General features: G+C 37.4%; 1 protein-coding gene across 1 annotated transcript in view; it reads left to right on the forward strand.

Annotated features, from left to right (window-relative positions):
* Positions 1 to 23,498, forward strand: part of GLIS3 (GLIS family zinc finger 3) — a 128,790-nt gene that overhangs the window by 20,837 nt on the left and 84,455 nt on the right. The window contains exons 2-3 of the mRNA XM_026043661.1: positions 8,665 to 8,872; positions 14,813 to 15,917. Of these exons, the coding sequence (XP_025899446.1) occupies positions 8,665 to 8,872; positions 14,813 to 15,917 (1,313 nt within the window). The remainder of the gene's footprint in view (positions 1 to 8,664; positions 8,873 to 14,812; positions 15,918 to 23,498) is intronic.

Here is a 23,498-nt window from a genome sequence, read left to right on the forward strand (position 1 = left end):
GTGACAATGCAGGTTTAAAATATTTGTGCCTGTTTGTATGATTTTCCCAGGGTCTGTGTCTTTGCAAATGAAAGGATAAGAGCGGAAAGACAAGTGGAAGGTTTTGTTTGCATCATGATGTAATAACATTGTAGCCTTTAAGGAATCAAAATAGGTTTTTACCTGAAGAATGTTACTGGTGGCTCTCTCTAGGAGTCAGTTTAAATAAGATTATAAACAGAGGAATTGCTGTCATTTTATTGTTGCAATGCACCTTATGGGTCATATTTCACAGAATAAGATTATCTGTAAAGATAGTAGAAATTTCTAAAGAAGACATCATCCAGGTGGATTCTTAAGGAATCCAGGAAGGTGGAAAAAATTCTCAATTGGGAGAAAGTTTTCCTGAATTATCCTGAGATATCCTTATATCCTRAAGTTAGAAAATGTGTAACTCACGTATGTAAGCACTCCTTTATAACAGAGAATATTTTCTTAGCTGCTTAAATCCCTCCCATGAGTGGTACTGGGCTTTTGGCCTCCCTAACTGTATCAATCCCTAAGGGTTGCCTTTCCAAGCCTGCTTATTTTTGAAAGGAGAATAACAACCATTTSCCATAAATGAGACCCAGGAAAGGTTGGGCTGATTTTTATGGATGTAGAATAGTCAGACATCAACACAGTGAGGTTTTTAATAATAAAAACAATATGTAAAAATAGCTTTTTTTTGGACAAACTATTTTTATATAGTTTTGGACAAACTATATTACAAACAAACACACACACACACACAGAAAAAGCTTTTCCTTATACATGGAATGAGATTTGCATCATGCTTTCAGATACTGGTACTGTAGAAGATCAGATTTTGATAGTATCTTGCAAATACGCTTGAAATGTATATATCAGCTAACAAGATTTTCACTTGGAAGTTGCAATTGTATTTTTACTGAAAAGTTTTTTTGCAATCATAAAATGCATTGATATTTAATGAAGTAACTTGTAAATGGATCTTGAAAGCCATAGCTAAAGGAATTAATTGAACATAAAGTTTCTTTGAATACATACATTATGTGGGCTGTGTGCTTGTTATTTCTGCCTGGTTAAACTGACAACTAGGGTATCATTCTCTTACAAACTTTTAAGGGAAACAATATTAAGTAATATCTTATTTTTAATGAGTGAAGAAAGAGAAAATTGTGCAGCTTAGAAGCTCAGGCATGGACACTGCAGCCTTAAAAATTACAAATAGTATCCCTGAAAAGTGGCTTTAATCTGGGAAACAAAAACCGTTTAATTTGATTACCAGTGACTTTTGTTCCTGCTTACATACTTCAAGAGCCAAATTCTGCAATTATTTCAATGCTAACATTTGCCACCTATTCTTAATTAGTATCAATAGTCTGCAAGATGGCATATATTTTTCGTTTGTGCTGATCATTCATTTCAGCCTTTTGGGGAAGCAGAAGTGGTTTACTGAAAATCAATGTTCACGTATTCTGGGTTATTTTTAAAAACTAGGAAAGTCAGCTTCAGTAGATAGGTAGGGTTGCAATTTGACGTTGGACAAAGCCTTCATCATTCATTTTTTTCACATAATAGATATATCCTTCTGGATCCTGATATGCAACGACAATGTGGCACTGATGTGTTAAAATGCAGAGGGTGACCTGTGACGCAAACACATTAGGCAAAAGTTAGTGTGCTAACTTTAGTTAACATCAGTATGTAGGCAAAAGTCAGAAGATAAATAGAAGATAGGAGACCACAGCAAGAAAACACAGGCTATGGGGTGAGCAGGAGATATGTCCCTGTGCTGGATTGCTTTTGTTCATGAAAGAGTGAAGTCTTTCCAATAACGAAGCTGTCCRTGGCCACGGTTGCATTAGATCCTTAGCAGATAGCAGCGCTAACAAGGATTCTCTAAAATGCTAAGAATATTGAGACAACAGAAATTATCTTCTCTGAGCATTTTCTGATTAAAACTACTGGAGAGAAAACTTTAGGAATTTATCAGAAAGATACTCAGCATGCATTTCTAACCTTAAGAAAAGCATAGTTGTGCAGTAAGGGTGACAGTGTTGAAAGGAACCTGTGATGGGAGATGTGTTACTGCAGTCCAGATGGGCATTTTTGTAACGTGTTTTCTTCTTGCCCCTCCATAGTTGGCTGCTTTTGCGTGCAAAGATGTTTCACCACCTCTAGTTTACTGCAAGTGTGACAAAACTTAATGAAAAAATTAAAGTAAGTTAATACTTTCAAAAAGGAGATCTTCCAGCAGACAAAACTTGCTTTTCAGTGTCCCTTTGGTGATTCACAAACACCTGGTAATTCTGTACAGCAATCAGATGGTATCAGAGAAGAAATACTCCCCAACTCTCTTGAGTTAATGATCTTTATTTTGCAGCTGAGTGCAATAATGTTTAAGGGGTTGCTTTCATCTTGAGTCAAACAATTTATCAGCAAGCTTTAACAATATTGGCTTTTGGTTTGCCAGTCAAGTGGTAATATTTTCAAGTCAGTTGAAGAACAACAGTGCATGCACCCATATTTATACAAATATATGTTGTGTCTTCATTTAGGTCCAATCCAAAATGCAATTTTCCAAATACCTGAGGGGAGAATGTAAAGGGGATGGGGCCAGACTTTTTTTTTCCCTAGTTCTATTATAATGACATTCTAAGGAACTGGCCAAGAATGAAATTGTCTTTTCTTTTTCTTTTTTTTTTTTATTTTTCCTCTGCTTGATTTTTTTCACTCTTGGATGTATTTCCATAACTTTGCCAGGGGAGTTGTAGTTGATTCATACCAGTTGTTTAAAAATATAAGACTTTTTCAGTGTATTCATTTTCCAGAACTCTGAATTGAATAGCTGACCTAAGTTTAGTGGATAGAAACTTACTAGAGGCTCCTATGTGTAACTGCTCTACCATAGATAAGTCATAACATAGGGAGAAGATGGAAAATGTGTTTTTTTGCAATAGAAAGCACATAACATATACTGTCATAAGAAACACAACAACAGAAGCAATTGTAGGTGGCAAATCCCTTTAAGAAAAAAACAAGAACTCATTCCGGCAATTTCACAGGCAATGACTAAGGAGTTACTTATGCAGCTAAAGCATTTATATTTTAGTCCAGTTAAATATTTACCRGTTTGTGCAGTGGTTAACTGATAACTTCGTATTCTTTATGCAAAAGAAGATATCAAAGTAATTTTCAAAAAAGCTTTCAAAGTAGCTTTTTTAATTGAAGGAGGAAGGTGTTCTTATTAGAAGTAAAAATGTGTTAATATATAGTTATAAATGCATGCAGATCTATTTGAAAATGTTGTCTGTGTGTTACAAAGTGTGCTTTCTCCTTGAAGTTTCCAGCTAATCTATTTTATAGTGCATTTGTATTTTGGTCATTACAAAGCCATATTTCTCCATATTCAGTTCCACAGAATTAGGTGATCTCATTCCTGGGTGCCTCAAACCAGCCAAGTTAATCACCTGCAAACTATTGTTTTCTCGAGTCACTTCTGGATAATTTTTAGCTTGGTTCCACTTGAAGGGAGACATTGTTTTTCATTGTGCTTTGCCAGTCTCTTTTGTCCCACCTCGGAGTTACTGAAAGTACRTGCTTGATTACTTCATACAAGTGAATAACAAATAGTGCTGGAAATTAGTACAAGCTAATTTACCAAGTGCATTCTGATAGTTTAAAAAAAAAAAAACCTTTCCAGAATTCAAAATGTAGAGAGCTTTTGCAAAGTACATAGCTTTTTTCTCCTAATACAATGTGGTCATATAATTCTGCTCAGTGTATTTCCTCCAGATTATTTTTCTTGATTGTAAAGATTAAGTCTGTGCAAACAGTTAAGAACATGGGAATCGCCAATACTACTCACATTAATGGTCTATATAATTCTCTGTTTTGATTGACCACTGCTTTGGAGGAAATTTTTTCCTAACAAGGCATTGGTATTTCTAAATGTTCAAGAAAAATATGAGCTAAGACTCAAAACAGTGGTCCCTGGTAGCCTCTTTCAAGTATTCAGTTTCTTATAATGTCCTCTTCTGAGCATGTTTGGGGTTTTTTTTTAATCTATTTTTTTTGTAAATGAGAAAATTTATACAAGGTGGAAAAATTGCAGAACATTAAAACTGATCATTTGTAAAACTCTGCCTACTGCACAATCAACAGGAAAAAAAAAAACCCCTAAACTCTGGAGAAACCACCTTACTCCTTCATTCCTTTTTCAGGGTTTTTTTTTGTTTTGTTTTGTTTTTTTTTTATTTATTTTTTTATTTCTAGGTGCTGTTCTARCAATAATACAGGACCCATGTTCAGATGAAACTCATTTTTAGTAGATTTATTTCATTCTGATTGACTCAGTTACTGCAGAATTTAATGATATAATGAATGATGATTGAATTTGATCTGGTATTATTATTTGGCATGTTTATTTCAGAACAACAAAAAATTAAAACTTTGTCTTTAGTCATTATTGAATGTATTTGTTTTATTATCCTTCTATTTTATATCATTTTTATTGCAGACATGATCTACATTTACAAAGWTTATGTAGTTTCATATTACAACATGAGTTTGTTGCTGAATTAACAAATTGTTAATCTTGCCCATTAAAGGCAACACAGAAATTAAGCCTTTCAGTCAATATCTGCAAGAAGAAGACATGGTGAAAATATTTCATCTTTTGGATTCCCCTCCAGAAAGGTGATATGAATAAAAAGATTTCATRCAAAACTCTGTTTAGTCTAATTAATAGCATTTTTCTGTATTCATTGTATGTTTTTCAAAAGAATGCTGTGAAATATTTTTGCATGTCAGAGATGAAGGAAGTGTAGCTATTAACCAGCTATAGAGTAAGGAAGAAAATAAGCAGGCTAAGGAATGAGAAGTGAAYGGATTAAAATATTTCCATAAGATATTTTTAGTGTTTATAAATGTTAAATATTTTTGTTAACTATTAATAAAGCRTAGTTTTGATTTATATATGTTTGTATGGAATACATGGCATGCTGCTTGCCTGTATTTCTGGATTGGTTCCACCTCATCCCTTTTACAGTCCTCTTGTCTTTCTCTGTCCATTGACCTTAGCTTTTTAGGCTATAGGCCAGTCGTACAGTAAATCCAGACAGAGGTCTCCTCTGACACAGTGTCTGTGTGATGCCAAGTGCTGACCCAGCACATGCTGCTTCTGCCAGTTCAGATTTATTCAGCGCTTTTGAACCACTTTCCTGGGAAGCTGCCTCTCCTAGTGGGTGTCCGTGTTACACCTCTGCAACGTGACGGGGCTTGAGGGGTGGCCGTCAYGAGATGCATCTCGTGTGCTCCGACTTGTCTTAGCAGCTCTGCGATTGTATGGTCATGCTGAGCTCWGGACAAACTGCTGCTCCTAGATGACCTGTAGGTCAGAAGAAACGTTGATGATAATGATAATAGATACAAAATTATGATTTAATACTAGGCTGTTTCTCGATAACCATTCACAGAATCCCAGAATCACAGGATGGTTGAGGTTGGAAGGGGCCTCTAAGGATCATCCAGTCCAAGCCCGTGCTGCAGCAGGGACACCCAGAGCACAGGGCGGCATCCAGGCGGGCTGGGAAGATCTCCAGAGCAGGAGACTCCACAGCCTCCCTGGGCAGCCTGKGCCAGGGCTCGGGCACCCTCACAGGGAAGAAGTTCCTCCTCACATGGAGATGGAGCTGCCTGGGTTTSAACTGGTACCCATTGCCCCTTGTCCTGTCACTGGCCACCACTGAGAAGAGCTTGACCCCTTCTCTCTCTCCTTTTTTTTTATTTACTTATTTTTATCATAGGAATAATATTTATCTTGCCCCAAAGCAGCAATGTGTATTACTGAGAAAAAGACCAAAAGCTTTACCTTCCATTTCTTCCTTAGAGAAATCTCCTGGCATATTTTTCCCTGGGCCAAGTCTTAAAAACAATTTTATCTGCCATCCCACTAAAAAGATCTCTCCAAAATATGACTTTTTGTGGTTTTACCGCTTTCAATGACCAGTTACGTATCTTTGGACTTAACCCTGATGCACGGAATTCTCTGTTCTGTTCTTAGCATTGTTGAGGGTGCTGGGGATAAGAACAGAACCTTCGATTGCAATGGAAAACTACAGGGTATTGAGGGCATAACTTTCTGTGTTAATAGTTCTGGTTTTGACCCTAMTCCATTTTTCTGGTTTTGTTTCTGTTCTTTTTGTTTATTTGTTTGTTTGGGTTTTTTTTCTAAGGAGCTCTGGTTCTATCGTCTATAATCAGCAATCTCATTCTGTGATTTCAGACTTTCATCTAGATCAATTAGATGTCAGATGGCCAGTCTTTAAACAAAAATTGGACTAGTGCACAGCTCTTGATTTCCTCATTTATCCCTCTTTGGATACAATACATCTACATATTACTGTTATCATGTGAAATATGTTGCAAGTGGCTATGTAAGAAGAGCATTATATTATCATCCAGGAAGGAATAAGAACGTATTTAGTATAATTCTGTGGTAAAATTGTGGGTTTTTCCAAGGCAAAGAAATAGTTCTGTATTTTATTCATTAACTGATATATTTAGGGTGTGCGAACTTCACAGTTGTATTCTGTGTCAAATAGCAATTGGTTTTCTTAAGTTCTTATAACACACTTCCCTATTCCTTATATACTTCAGTGCAGAAATCCCTTGCTTCAACATAAGGAAAGCATCTTTCTAAAAAATATCTAATTATGTATGTAGATGTACTATACAGAATTTTGCATAAGGTGAAAAGAATGTTTTAAATTTCTATTTTTCTTCGTCTTTGCTAAAGAAGCAAGTATTCATATTATTACTAGGAATACCTTACGCTTTTTGCTTAATTTTGTTGTCTAGTTGTGTTTTAGCATCCTGTAGTATTATAAAAGCAACTTGGTGAATAACATGCTGATAAAGATCGATTCAGATTTCTTCTTAAATTTGCAAGATGTAAATTACTGTAAAATAAAGAAAAGACATTCTCCTATTTTTTAGATTAAATTTTTAAGTTCTGGAATGATCAAAGAGAAATCTCACAAAGCTTTTCTGGTGTCCAAAATGCAATGCACCATTTAATGCAATACAAGGAATTTTCCTTGCATTTTTGCCTTTGACAATTTCCAGTCCTTCTAGATAAATTTCAGTCTGAGTTATTTTTGCATTTTCAATTTAGCATCAATAGATGCTATATTGTTCATCTATTTTTCTAAGTAGTAGATATGACTAAATTGTGAGTGTTAAAGGACTGCTGTATTTCATCTCATGCAGTAGGGAGTCATGAGATCCATAACATCCATAAATGATTTTACACAATTCACTGGAGATTGGTAGACTGAGGGCTATATATGTGATAAACTACATATGTGAGTATGTTAAAGTGAAAAAGAAGAATTTGAAAAGAAAGCACAGAATTCCAAAACAGAAACTAACATCTGCTTCTGTTCCTTTGTTAAAGAAATTGTATCATTTGAAATTTCTAGGGTGCAGACTTTAAAGATATTTACTGTGGAGAAGTTTAAAGGATTTGGCTTTTCTTCTTATGTCTATATGAGCCATGGATACTGTGACTTCTTTATGAAGTTCACAACTCTTCTAAACACCCTTTTAAAGAAGTAGTATGTGAGTTGTGCAGTGGAAGTCAAAAGCAGATTCAAGTTTTTATTTTTTTTAGTTATTGAAATACTTTTCATGATACTCATCTTGATCTTGCTTTAGAAGAGTCTGAACACAGGGAAACTGATACAAATATGGAAAATGTAATTGCTCATTTGGAACAGCTGGGAGAATTTGCTAGACATCAAACAACTTCCAGATCATGACCTACATTTTAACTTTTTCATCTTATGTTTTAAAACAAGAGACTTTGTACACCACCACCTGTGACCCAAGCTAGGACATAAAGTACACAGAGCATTTGCAGCGATGCTCCTCTGTAATCATCCCATGCTACTGCGTAAGAGCTATCAACTTGAATCATGGCAGCAGTGATTAAAAGTAGATTGTGGTCTTTTAGAGAAGGTTGTGGATACTTTTCTGTTTGATTCTGCTCGAATTCCTCCCCACAGGCATCTTAGAAATGCTGGATCCCAGCAATAAATCACTCTGAGTACAACAGAAATGCACATAGGCTTCCCTGCACCAGACATATGGTGGGGTGGTGGATTGCATGCACGCTAGCAGTGCCCATGCATTTTAGGTGGGTACTGTTAGGTAGGATGGAGAGGCTGRCAGTTGCTAGGGGCAGTGGGTTTTGGTGGTGGGTGAGATTCGTGGCATGGTTGTGCTTCAGCACAGACCTCTCTGCGTTGTTACCCATCACCAGAGGGAGTTTCACAGTAGTCTTTCATTACGGCTTGGCTATGCCTCAACTGCTCTTTAGCCAAACTCTTCTGGCAGTGATTTTTCTGGTGTCTATCCATGTTTAGCCACGATGGTGGGTCTTGTGCTCATGTAGTTCAGTCTTTTTTTGCTAGCATGCCTAACATTCTCCTTTAGAGCATCGCTTTTCATGTATGGAGAAGATTTTAAAACCCTCGCATAGTTCCCCTGTTCTGTTTGAACTGAATATGCTCAGTTCAAGCCTCTTGTGCTAAATGACATGAGTTATGTGTCCTCACCCATGGGAGATGGATACTAACCTGCCTTGTTTATTTTTAGGAGGTCTTGGTTATGGACCCCAGTACAAGTCCATTGGAAAAGGCAGCTGCAACAATCTAGTAGTCACCAGCAGTCCCATGACAGTTCAACGGCTGGGACCTATTTCTCCTCCTGCTAATCAGGTCTCAACAGCTTGCAACCAGATCAGTCCTAGCTTACAGAGGTCTGTGGATGCTTCCAACCTGGGTGTACCTCCATCTGATACAAGGTCCTGAATGAATTTTTTTCTTTTTGGTAATTTAAAAAAAAAAAAAGGAGTATTTTAATTCTTTTGCCATTTAAATGCAACTTTTTCTGGTAAATGTAATGGCCTAAGTGATGCTCTGTTATGTCATGGGGAATTAACCATAATGTAATTCACGTTAGCAGTAAACAGATTGGTTTAGATAATTCAAATGAAGCATGAAATCTGTCCTCACATTTTCTCTGATTCATTAGATCAACATTTTTGTAGGCAAATAGCCATATTTTTCTACATATAAAAAAAAGACAGAATATTCTGTAGTGAATGAAAGTTGATATACTCCAAGTGTTAAATCTATGGGGACAGTGAGCTTGTTTTTTACACTTACCAAAGTTATGTTCTTGCCTGTGAAATAACACTAATGTCAATCTATGAAAACTAAAATTCCCCACTTCTTCTCATCAAGTACTATTTACATTAAATTTTTCAACTGGTCAAAAGATTTAAGATGATCAGATCAAATGTGTCCAATCTGCCCTTAGCCATCAGTGTACTGCATCCATATTACTCTTGAAGGTGGACCATTTTCCCTGCTCCCATGGGTAGTTAAGGAAAAGTCATGGCCCTTCTCTGTAAATCTAGCCTTTTTTATATCACTGAACTGCATTTACTTATTTATTATTTAGTTTGTAAATACTGAAATAATTCATGAGGTTATAGTTATCACTGTTGGAGACACAAAGGAGTAAGGGGAAAATGTTCATTTAGACACTTTCCATACAAATACAGTAAGCATACTGGTGGATATCAGTTAAACATTTTATATAACATGCTAGCTAAGCATATAGTGATAAAATATTCTAGTGTCACTTTGGGAGCTACTTGCTCCCCTTTCCAGATGTGACTTCTGTTGATTGAAATAGTTGTAACTTCCTTATTTACAAAAGATAGTGAGAGTTTCTATTCTGAACACAATTTTTACATAATTACTTTATTACAAGGCAAGAAACAGTCTTGAAATGATTATGACTGATATTATGTGGTAAAAAAACCTTGTTATAATATACTGTAAAATTTGAGTGTCATTTCTGTAATTTCAATTGTGAAGATCAAGTCCTTTAGTACCCTTCATTTCTCCCAGTATACAAAAATTAATTATGCTTTCTATATAAATGTGTCATGGAAAATTATTCATGGCTAAGTTGATTACAAATGCAAGGACATACATTTGAAGGCAAAATCAACATGATAATATGCAGATATCATGAATTGTTATCTGCTTAATAATCATTAGTATTAGATTTACTTGTATGGTTCCAAACTATCAGTTTTGCATGATGGTATGTTAGTGTATACTATATCAGTATTGAGATACACATGTTTGTTTTTGCTTGAAACAGGTATTTACTAAGGGTGAAATGAAGCTGTAATTCTAGCACTTCTGGGATCCAGTGTTTCTTTGAATCTCTTTTAATGTTTACTTATGAAAGTGTTGAAAAATAAGAACTTGTGACACCGAAAATGTCCATTTCAGCATTTTTCTGTCAAAAGAATTTTTAAGTTAGCTTTTAGTACTTAGGTTGTAAAAACACTGGATTTTGATTTGTTTCACCATTAAAACACATCTTCCTAAAGTGCTATTTTACTCTTCAAGATTTTCAATTTACATATCCCTCAAATCCGTATTCTGTCATTGACTCAATGCGTTCCCTGGGTTGTACTACTGAGGATGCATCATGAACTACGTTCTGGCAGCAAACAGATTATTTGTTGAATTGACCCAGAACAAATTGTTTCATCTTGATTTATATAGACGGAAAAAGTTGACAAAACTGAAGTTTTGCTACAGATAACATCAGATTTTGGTATATTGCCCAAGAAGGATAAAATCTTCCACCCATCTTTCAGAAAGTTTTCCAAACAACTTTTCAGAGGAGGTAGTCATGGTTCTTGAAAACAGATGCAGTATTGCCATTCACTTAGATGTGAGAGAAGAATTTAGGATAAGAGCAAAGCGTTCTTGGCTAGCGAACAGAAGACATGCAAAAAGATAAGAAAATGTCTTTTAAGTCTTCTGTGCTTACTGTTAATAGTCTGGGTTGTAGTTGGCTCTGTAGCCTAAGCACTTGGAGAAAAAACAGAAAGTAATTGCAGGAATCCCTTGTAAATATTCATAAAAGACTCYGTTCCAAACATACAACTGGTTTAGATTACAGCAAGCACTCATGTGCCAGTTAATACCATTAGATAATCTGGCACCGTGCTATATCTGCTCCTTCATTTTCATGTTAATTGTATGTATCTTCTCCCCCAAAAATGTTTGCTTAGAGAGCTGGGTTTTAAAAAAATGGCTTTTGTTTTGAGAGCTGGGTTTTTCAGTTAAATTGACTTTTGGATTTAGATATTATAAGTTAATGCAGTTCTTTACTGGTATGTGTATTCTTTTACATTAGTAATCAGTAGTTTTTTAAATACCTTTGGTCCCAATACATATATGAATATAATCCTTTTAAGTCTTGTCAGACTTGTTTCATTGATGCATGCTTTTTTTCCTCTACTTTTAAAAGAGGAACACCTATTTTAAACTACCATACTAACAAAGACCTACTTAGATTTATTTTCCGGATGTAAATATATAGCTTAAGAAAAAAAAAATAAACTCTATTTCTTTTTTTCTTGCTCTGTTGCAGACTGTCATTTTCTATTTAGGGTCACACCATACTAGTATGTTTAACTGCTCCTTAACAGTAACAAACTGTACTTAACAGAGTTCATTGATAACAGACCCAACAGCCCGAATCAATTTTTTTTTCACAGATAATTACCCTCTTTAGATCCATATCTTATACAAGATTGACCTGATACAGCCACCCTATTATTCTCATTTTTTCTCAATACAAATTGTATTCAGCCATGTCATTGTGCTTTTCTTCAATGTTCTGAATCAAAATTGCTATTTTGAAAGCACCACTRATTTCCATAACAGCACGTTGTACTAATATTCAGTTCAAGCAGGATGTTTCTTAGTTTTTCTGATACAGCGGATCGACAATCTGTAGTAAGGGGAATTATCTCGGAGAAAGGAGCATTTGCCCATCTACCCCATAGTTCAGCCAGCAAGGCCAGGTGAAGTTTCAAGCTATATTTTAGATGTTTTATGAGCTGTGTCTGTGTAGCCAGAAGATATGTGAGAGCCTCCTCTGCAGTGAAAAGGTTCCCATCTGGGTGGAAAAGACCAGAGTTGAAGCACTGATTTCTGAAGCTCAAGCTCTGTTCCTTCATCTCTTCAGGAGTTTAACAAAGACATGGGCTTTGTTCCTGTGGCACGGTCAGGCAAAATAAAATCACCTCAAATCGACTCCTTCTTCATCTTTTTTTGACTCCTGACAACTGGAAAATATTATATTTTACAATAACATTTTTGATATAATAATATTTCTTTTAGAAAAAAGATCACACAAGTAGTGTTTGCATAGTTGGGCAGAATAAGATAACAGAAACGCCAGGGATTTTCAGCTATTAACTGAGTGACTAGGGTTTAGTGTCAAAAGCTAYGGACACTTCTCTTGCCAGAATGACATGACCTAGTGTTTTCACACATTCTCTCAACCTTGTTTATCTGGTTAAAAAGTAATCCACAGATGTCACAGGTGAAAAGTTGACCCTACCAAACAAAATCGTGTCAAGAACAGCTGATGTGATTTTATCATTAGTGGAAATTTGGTAAATATTAGGATATTCACCAGGAATCTCTCCTAGACAATTGTTTTGGGTCAGTTCCTGCTCTCTTGGGTTGACTAGTGCTATTTGGCATGGCGTTCAAATCCCTAGTGTCTATCTGCCACCAATATGTGAATTGTGTAATTTTATGAATCTCCACAGAAGATGCAACCACTGCAGGAAGGACTGCTGTGCATATATAATAACTTGAAATTTGTTTTATTTAAGCACAAATAACAGTTTTGAGAGGTGGTAGTCAAACAAAAGGCCAGGCAGTGCCATCATTTGCAGATTATTGCTAGTGCCATGTGTGGTTCAAACTCTGCTTTAAGAATGAACCTTTAATCAGATCTGACACAGATACTTTTTTACTGAAACATTCTCTATAAAAAAACTTACTTTTTTTTTGAACTTGCTGCCTAGTTCATCTTGAATAGATAACTTACTTCCTTGCAGAGAGAAAAACATGGTAGAATCGTCTCCTGAAGATGTTTTCTTGTAACAATATGTATAATTGATACAACAAAGAGATGAGATTTTTCTTTATTTTCTTTGCAGTACATAATTTCTCTTTCAGACATCTGATGTAGCAAAATAAAGCTGTGCAGTTAATTACATATATACAATCRGCTGTAAGAACTTACATGGGTGTATCTTATTCCTTTTAAGTAGGCTTATATGACTTGTCTTTAGACTAATGCTTTTAAATATTTTATATTTAAGGCTTTAGGAAATATTATTAAGAATGTAATTTTATAGCACCTTTTGCCTTAGTTGCCTTTTCTAAAGTTAATTTGATCTATTGAAGTCTTCGTATAGCAGCAAAAGTTCTTGATGTGCCTTATTTTCCATGTGAGAAACTGAGCAAATGAATGATTGAGTAAACTGTCCACCATCAAGAAGTTATCGGATTTAGAAAAGAAACAATTTTTTTTTAAGGTGCCTGATTCACTATAGAAATTCTGTGGTTCTTTAAAAGTCTATAACATAGAGGATATAAGAATTAACCTGAGCATAAACTGCAGCTGCTTCTGTGGCAGTGCCAGCTCCAGGGTCTGGTTCTTGTCACTGTTTGCAACCCTCAGAAATATTAGTTAATATTTCTGTTTCTGGCTGCCAGGAAGTCCAATACTGCCAAGATGTGGAATTGAAACATAAAGAGAATATTTTTATATATATATATATATGTATACACACACACACACACACACACACACATTTAACACATACAGCACATATAAACACATTCATATAACATACATAACATATATAACATATATGAACAAATATATATGTTTATACATAACAAATATTGTTTATATGTTTATATGGTCTATATATAAACCACATAGAATAACTTGCCCTTTACCCAGAAGTCTCTTTTGAAGCCATGAACCAGGGACCCTGGGTTTCATGTATTTCCTATTCTTTACCTTTATGTAGAAACCAGTGCTGTGGTGAGCTGAAGAGTTCCTTTGTTAAGCTGCACGTCAGATGTTTGTGGTATAAGCTTCTTTGCAGCTAAGTTTCCTAAAATTTCTGAGAATATTCAATAATAACATTTGGTTAATATATATATTTTTTATTTCAACTAATGACTTGAAGGCAGATACATCATAAAATCACAAATAAACTAGCCAGTTCATCTACATTATAAACTTACTTTATTTGTTTTGTAAAGTTAGATATTATCTGTAATTTATAATCTGGAGCTATTTCTGTAAAGAAGAACAATATTTGTGTGCATCACAATTGGTAATGTCAGTCAGATTAAACATTTATTCTTCATTAATCATTTTCCTTCCTTTACTTTTGCCACCAGAAATAATAGACAGTTTTCCCAAAGCAATATGAGTTTCATGCAAGGTGGCAATGTTGATGCTTTGCCCTCAGAAGCCCAAAGCTATTTTCAGCACAGAATTTGTACTGACATATTGACTGTACAACACAGATTGTTGTAGTAGTGTACCCAGGAGTTTCACAGCAGGASCTTTTCTTCAAGAATCTTGACGTTTTGGAGTTGATTTAAGTTGATTTTTAAGAGTCCTTGTTGCTTGCGTATTGCCCATGTGTGGCTGCTAAGTGAACACAGAAACATTTGAATATGTAAAATTAGGGCAAGCTTTTCTTACATGTGGTCCTCCTGTCTTTATGTGCCAATGGGAAGAAACACTGTGCAGCTTTTTTACCTTGGAGCCACTCCGGTGTCTCATCACTGACTTGCTTATCGTGCCGTTGTTGCAGGTCCCTCATGTCAAGCGAGCCGCCGCTGTCCCCCGCAACGCAGAGCTTGCTGGAAAGTCATTCAGCCCTGAGTGTGAAGCAAGAGTGGTCGCGTGGCTACCGGATACTGCCTTCCCTTCCRCCCAGCCACGATTCTCCAAACGGCAGCGACCTGGAGGACCTGCTCAATTTTCCACCCGGAACACCCATGTCCTGTGGCAGTGTCTCTAATTCCCTGCCGTCCTGCTTGCTTGGCGTGGAAAACAGCCATGCTGCCTACCTGAGCCCTTGCCACTCCGCAGCCTGGCCTCAGTCTTCCCGCTCCAAGAAGAGRGCGCTTTCCCTCTCCCCTCTCTCCGATGGCATTGGATTCGACTTCAACACCATCATCCGCACGTCCCCGACCTCGCTGGTCGCCTACATCAACAGCTCTCGGGCGTCACCAGCTAGCCTCTCCCCGCAGCCCGAGGTCTACGGACACTTTCTGGGCGTGAGAGGGAGCTGCATCGCCCAAGCTTGCTCCATCCCCAGCACCCACAAAGGCCTTCTGGTGGCCAACGGGAACGTCACCCTGCCCGGCCACGCCGAGCACCAGAGCATGCAGCAGCTGGAGCAGGCAAGCCTGCCGCGGCCGGCACCGAGCAACATGGCCCTGCAGCACGGCGMACCCGCCATGGACAGCCAGCCTGTGGGCGCCTTGAAGAGCGAACAGCGCGACCATTTCTCTGCCCGGGCAGCTGAGGTGGCTCCTCTCCCACTGCTTTTACCGCCACAGGGCCCGCCACCGCCGTACCACGCGCACCAGCACCGGCGTGCGCGCAGCCTCCTCGGCCTCCCGCGCGCCGCGGCCTCGGCCGCCACCCCSGGAGCGCTGCTGGATGAGGACGGGGACCGGGATGATGTGGGCGGCAAGCACGGCTGCTGCTGGGTCGACTGCAGCGCGCTCTACGAGCAGCAGGAGGACCTTGTGCGGCACATCGAGAAGATCCACATAGACCAGAGGAAGGGGGAGGACTTCACGTGCTTCTGGGCAGGGTGCCCGCGGAGGTACAAGCCCTTCAATGCTCGCTACAAGCTGCTCATCCACATGAGAGTCCACTCAGGAGAGAAGCCAAACAAATGCACAGTAAGTCCCAATTCGTTCTCCTGACAGCAACGCAGACAGCTTGGGTTTACTCCTGAAAGCGCTGAGGTGTTTTAATTCTGCCTTTATTTCTACTGCCTTACGTGAAGGGATACCTGCTTCATCTTTTCACCTAGATAGAAAGGAAGAGTATTCTTTAACTCAATGTCTATCAACAGATAATATTAGAACAGATTTTATTTTCCAGATTTAGTAACTTCCTTTATAAACTCCAAAAGTCAAGGGATAGACCTTCATGAAGAACACAGTAGGTACCATCAGTGTCTGAACTTTCATGAACCCTCCATGGGTTAAAAATGCTTCAGTGCTGTGGAATATATGGCATTTTATCCTGAGCAGGTTGCTTCATGTCACTCCTTTCTGACTTGAGGAGATGTTAGGATCTCACTTAATTTTGCCCTGAGAAACTAAAGAAGTTGGGTATTTTTAAAGATGGTCATTTGTCTCTTGGTCATTACAGAAAACACACACTAACTGACAACGTATCTGAAGCCCTGTGTCCCTRCAGAAGTAAAAGTAAAATATATGACAGGGTTTCTGTGCCCACAGGCTCTGCTAGGGATCACTCAACTCCAAAAGCCCAAATTCTTTTCATGCTGTTTTGCTAATAATCAATTCAAGTCAGCTTCTCATATATGTAAACACATACAGAACTGTATAGAGTCAATAAACCCTATGGAGTCAGTAAACCCTGTGTTGGATTTATTTTTGGACTCCAGTGAGCTCTCTATTGTCTCTATAGTTAAAATTCTCCATTTGCCTTATATATAGTCTGTATTTTGAATGATGATTTGCTTACCATTACTTAATGTGCATTTAGTCTTACAGAAGGCAGCCTCACCAATCTCATTTCTATACCTCAGCTTAACCTAAGCAAACAGTAAATATATATTTTCTAGAAGTAGCTGCTGAAAATATCTTTTTCTCTCATTTTCTGTCCTTTGAAGTGCCATTCTTTTTCAGGAAAAACAGTTATTTTCCCAGATCTTGGCTTGAGGTTTAAATGGACTATAGAGAACATGTTTCTGCGGGACCACCTAGTATATCAYTGCACCTAGGAAGGCCCTTTTTATCCTCCCTTTTGTCATGCCAGAGCCTGAACCTGTAGCCTCTGCCTTTGAGCATTTTCTTTTATCTTATGTTCTCTTTTCTGATCTCTGGATGTATGGGATCTGATTTACTCTTAAATTCAGTTCCTCTTCAGGGGCTTCTTATCAACTTTATGGTGAGTAAGGAGGAAGAAAGAATGATTAGGAGCCAGGAAAGTTACTTTTTCCAGAGTAAGATAGAAAAAAATGAATCAAAAATCAGTCAGTGAGCAAGGAGAGGCCACTGTGTTAACAGAGTGAGCAGAAACAATGAAAGAGCACTGAAGAAAGAGTAATACAAGTGTCTATAATATGTCCAGTAGAAGAAGTATGGTATGGGATCCAGTAAGGCTGGAGAATGCATTACATTAGTAGCATCTTTAGCTGCCTATCCTACCTGTTCAGAAAGAACATTTAGAATAACTTTCTCCTTTAGAATGCAAAATTGATGCTGAAATGCAATTAATGGTTAACATTTAAGTAACATTTGCTGGCAGTTACCACACAACAGTATTGGATGCTCATTCAAGTATTCCTCTACACTTGAAAGGAAAGGAAAGGAATTTTTGTGATAGTTGTGGAAACACAGTGGTAACAGTTGGCAAATGCTCATGTTCTGCTTTCTTTGGCGATATCAGTCAGCTTGTTTTCTGCTTTGTATTCCTTCTTTTATAGCAGGTATTTTTTATGCTTAAAGTTCAACTGCCAAATGAAGTATTTAATTAACTTTATCTTTTGCTAGGCAAACTAGCAATCACAAATTGTTAAATTTACAATATTTGCTCTGGTGAAAATAGCAACAGCATGTTCTTAGGGATGGATTTTAGACTCTTTCTTCGCAATTTACATTCAGGTACAATATGAATACTGGCTCTTCAAACTAAATACAATCTCATTTGTGTGAGTCCTAACTTGTTTTTCAGCACAATATCACTAATAGTATTTTGAAGTATAAGGAAGATAATGCAATGACTGTTTTTTTACCACAGCTGATCAATGTATTTTAAACAAACAAAATTACCACTGGTATTCAACTTGTAAAATGACCATTACTGAGATTTGGAATACAATCCATATAACAAGTATTGAAAATGTCTTAGCTTTCAGAAGATATCCTATATTACATAGGATACATACTAAGCATAGAAAACAGGAGGTGTGGTTAAAAAAGGAGCATAAAAAACAAAACCCTTGCATAATGTTTATACAAGGCACAAACGAGTATCTTGGTGTGTGCACATGTTTAGATACATGTGTACACTATTTGAAGAACCTCTGTGCAAAAGATAATTTTTTGAAGAACATCTATGCAAAAGATAATTTTTTTCACACTATAGACATTGATTTTCAAACAATTTGAATTTTAATTAATGTTAGTAACCCCTACAGAGAACTTAAACATCTAAGTCAGAAGGTTTATCTGTGAATACAGGCTTTCAAAAAAATGTTGAGAATTAATTATCATAGTACACTTTTTTGTTTATTCATTCACAGCAAATAAGAAACGAAGAAATACCGCATACTTTTCTGTGCACTTGTCTTTCCAYTAGTTAAATATATGAAACCAAATGCTCACATATCCTGAAGGATTTGGAGATATTAAGGCATTCAAGGAAACATTTTTTGAGCATTCAAATTTAGCTGAAGATTTTGTTACTTGTATTTAAGGGAATTAAAGTGATTTAATGCTTAAAGAATCCAGGGCTGTGGTCAGTGAGCTTCTAGGCAGAATCACTCTTTGGTTCTCTTGATTTAAATAACACATTTCAAACATAATTTTACACATATATTTAGACCTTTGGGCAATGCAACCCAAGGTCTGAAGGGAATAAGAATCTTGGACTTGAATATTATCATGTAGTGGGGCTCTGTAATAACCCCTCAGTTGTTGATCGTCTATTAAGAAGGGCTGAGTAACTGCTTTAATACTGATTTAATGCCTCCACATCTTCCGGATTTCACAGAATCACAGAATGGTTGAGGTTGGAAGGGACCCCTAGGGATCATCCAGTCCAGCCCCCTGCTTYAGCAGGGACACCCAGAGCACRGGGCACAGGGCGGCATCCAGGCGGGCTGGGAAGATCTCCAGAGCAGGAGACTCCACAGCCTCCCTGGGCAGCCTGTCACCCTCGGGGGAAAGAAGTTCTTCCTCATGTGGAGATGGGACTTACTGTATTTGACTCTGTGCCCATTACTCTTTGTCCTGTTGCTGGCCACCACAGAAGAGCTTGGCCCCTATTCACRTTCTACATGTTGGTAAGGTCTCCTCCCAATCCTCTCCAGGGTGAACAGGCCTAGCTCACTTAGTCTTTCTTTTGAGGTATTCTCACTGTGTGGGTATCATCTGAGCCTGGGCAGACTGCAGATCTAGCTGGGGAAACACCAGAAAAAGACTGCTGAGGGCATTACCAACATTTTATTTAGCACTGCCGTAGGACACAAGTCAGATCTGTTAAATGCACATGGATTTGCTATGTATTGTTAGAGTGACATAGCGATTGTTTGCTGATTTTACCTTTATCTACTCAGAGTGATTGGTTTTTCTGTCTATTAAAAGATTATTTTGATTTAGATTCAATACATCAGTGCTATCATTTTTAAAGATGTTTTGCAACTTTATTCCTTGAACACTCAGCTCTAGGGCATTATCATGCATCATTGCGAAGTTCAAGATYGTAAGTGAATCATTAAGAAAGATTTAATTGTGGTGAGAATTCTTTTTTAAGGTCTGTTTCTGCATGTAGTACTGAAATGTAATATTCGTTGTCTGCTCATAATGTAGCTTGTTTGATACAAAGAGTCATTATAAATGCTTTCCCTTTTTTCCCTTTTGAATACTTGTTATTGGCCATGAACTGGCACAAGCTCAAGGGAAGGGTGAGAGCGTGCCTCTCTGGGTACTTTTGGTACATTTCTATAAATAAATTGAAACAATATTAAACTGCTTTGGCTCTTAGCTATGTTCTTGACTGGCTGGCTCCTGCAGAACTGCTGCCAAGGATGATCAGATGTAAACATCATGCAATGCAACTATTCTGCTTCAGGGTCTCTTGTATTGCTGATGGATGTATTTTCCTAGCACCATTCAGATTTCTGTTTTACGAAATAACAGCTATGCAAACAAGCTTATCTGGGCTGACAATAAAAAATCATTGATTCTAATTAGGAGTCCCCACATAATAGGGAAGGACAAGGCATTTTTTGTTTCATGAAGAAAAATACTTGGCCTGTTTAGAAAAATGCCTGAGTTTCTTTCCAGGGGCTTTGCGTTAGTTGGTATGACAAAGTTTCAGTCCTCTGATCCTACAGTTTTCAAGTGATTCAGCCACTTGTCAAACGTTGCTAAGGATGTTTGATAGTAATCTGTCGCAGAAGTTGTGGCATAAGAATTAGAGCTTTTTTTCTTTTTTTTTTTTTTTTGGTCTAAAGGAGTGGGTCATGCACTCTTAAACTTGTTAATGGAATATCATGTTGAGACCATTGAGGTTACTGARGCTCTGATCGACTGGGAATGACTCCTGGTTTTTGACTGTCTAGGCCAACGTGTTGTGAATATTTTGTGTAAATCAAGGATATCAGTTAAGGGCAATACTGTTTTACACCTGTGCAAGTGAAACAGGCCAACTATGGTAGAACTTGTCAAGGAAAGAGACATATGGGTTAAAGCAATACTATAGAGATCATTGTAACTGATAGCTCGGGCACAGTAATTTGAAATATGCAACTATGTCACAGTGCTTTCCCAGACTATTAAACTCAGTGAAATGAATCACCATGAAACATGAGCCGGGAGCACTGCATCTTTACAAATCAGCAGAGAGTTTGGCTCCAAATTAAAAGCAAATATCAACCATCCTCAATTTTCCTGATCCATTAACCATGAACCAAGTTCTCAAAACTCTTTGTCTGTGAGAAGTGTCACTTMCTCTGAAGACAGAGGTGTGCTAACCCAGGTCCCCAGTATCACAAGCTGGTGAAAGGCCACTGAATGCAACTTTTATCCCAAGTAAGGTGTTTATTCCCATTATTTGTATTATCATACATCTTGAAAAATCAGTTTTAGGTGATGGTCTGTTTGGAAATGCATCTCCTCCCCTAATTTAGAGCCATCCGCAGGAAAAAGCTTCCAAGTCAATTATATTATTTCCTTTCTTTTGTGCTTGTCACATGCCATACACATAGTGATAACGTTTTGCAGATCTTGGCAGTTAATTGGAAAGTGCTCACCACAGCAGATTCTTCTTAATCTCTTTTTATACTTCTTACATCATTTAATATCTGGTTATACTGTTGCTTTTGATTGTTTTGCTATCACATATGAAACAATCTTCATGTGGAAAATAAAAAGAAGACATATAAATTATCTAAAATGTTATGTAAGTTTGTACTCGAAGTTGTTAAATATTAGCTCTGCATGGAAAAATTTATCTGTTTCAGGAAAGCTGAAACAGGAAATGATGCATGTATCCCAGGTAAAGAACAGCATATTATATCTTTTTATTTATTTCCTGTGAGGATTTTCATCTGTAGGAGATGAAAACGATGAAAAGATTGGAGAAGAAAGATGAAAAGATTAGAGAGGGAAATGTCATTAATGCTGGAACAACTCATTAGAAGTATTTGGTAGCTCAGGTGGAGTTTCTCAAGCCATTCTTTTATTATTCAAGAAAAATTAATGAGACACAGCCTACCAAATGTGCAGGTGTATGGTATATGACCCGTTCATTTATATCACAGGGAATCCATCCTGGGAAACGTGAATTTTGACTTCCTTTGCTGTCCCTGCAAGTGTGTTTGTTAGAGTCCAGAGGTGGTTTTGAAAAGTGCTTCAAATTTTCTGGAAATGCTATTTGATTCTGTTTTGTTTCATTTTGCTTCACAAGGCACATGCAAGTAGGCATTTAAACATCCTTGGGCTACAGTTTCAGAAAGCTGCACTTCTCATTTGTTTTAAATGCTTCTTCATAAAATATATTCTCTATAAAACATTTGGCTCCATTTACTCCTTATTAGAATAGCCAAGCAAGCATCTGAATTTTAGCAACTGGATCACTATATGGTCTCCATGGTTTGTGGTAATGAATATATGTTAGCCTTAGTTGATGCCCATTGTTTTAAGTGGTGATATTTCAGAATCTCCATGTGTTTTTTCTCTCATCTGCTTGAAGAACTTGGAATAGAGATGACAGAACATTATTGGGTTGCTGAAGGTCTCTTGAAAAGTCATCATTTTTAGGACATTACAAATATCTAAGTTTCAAGACATTTTTTCACAGAAATAAGATACTTATTTTGAGAAACTTAAGTGATTCAGAAACATACGAATAAAAAGCAAATAACAAATACCACAATAGGCTCTAGGAATAACTAAAGCAGACTGTGATAGAGCTTCAAGCAAGCATTTAATCTTGTTATGCTTGCTCTGAAATTTCAGTTGGTTATTGGAGTTGTACAGTTTATTTGAAATGGTCGAACAATAAATCCTACGCTGTCATTTGACTTTTCCACTTTCAGTTGATGTCATTCTCTTTTATCCAAGTCCTAGTGTATCCACCTAAAAACTTCTCAATTTGTTAAGATATACAACATATATTCTCCACTTCTAAATTAGAATCTGTCATCAAGCACATCAAAGCATTCCTAAAAGTGTAAGTTTTTTCAATGTTTGCTGTACAAACCTATCACATGCAGAAAASTTACTTGTTTCGAAATGTAATGTAAGGTTTTCCAGTATGTTATAAGTARAGAAAAAAAATGCCTCTTTTTTTTTTCAGTAAAATAGGGAGCCGCAAAATTGATTTCTCACTTTGGAGAAGAGGCCATCAAGGGARATGACAGCAGCATGTCTAAGTGGCTTTTCCTCACCTGTCAGTGCACAATAGTAACTAGGAAACTTAGCTGGCACTGAAGTAGTATTGATTGCTGACTTTTTCAAAAGGCATGTCTCCATTGTGTTCTGTCTCTTCAAAGAAAATGTTGTAAAGGCCTTAGTTTGCAGCCAATTAATCTCTTGGAGCACTTTGTTTTCCTGATTCCATTGCCAGATGTACTGTCCAGGTACAAGCCACTTATTGTGGTGAATAAAGAGACTTAGCTGATAAAGCACTTTATTATGTTTCTCTGCTGCAAAGCGCATTGATCTAGCTCATGGAAAATACTAGTACTTTCTCCTTTGTGAACCATACCTCTATTTTTCCAGTAATTGTTGTCTCCGACTCAGATCTCATTAGGATTATGCCAAGGTCACTGAATGGCATGTCAGCTTAATTACCGTGGCTTTGGAGCTGAACAGCTCTGACTCACCAGTAGGAATTCAGAGTTTGGTAAATGAACAATCCGAAATCCTCAAGCTGCGTGCCGCGCGGCGCGAAACACCCCGTGGGATGTGGGTCCCTCCGGCAGCGGGTGCAGAGGGCCTTGCTGGGCACCCACCTTGCGGCAGGATGGAGCCTCCCACGCTGAGGTCACGCATTGT

This window comes from Nothoprocta perdicaria, unplaced genomic scaffold (genome assembly GCF_003342845.1).
Source record: "Nothoprocta perdicaria isolate Ctin4 unplaced genomic scaffold, notPer1 scaffold_333, whole genome shotgun sequence".
Taxonomy (NCBI): Eukaryota; Metazoa; Chordata; class Aves; order Tinamiformes; family Tinamidae; genus Nothoprocta; species Nothoprocta perdicaria.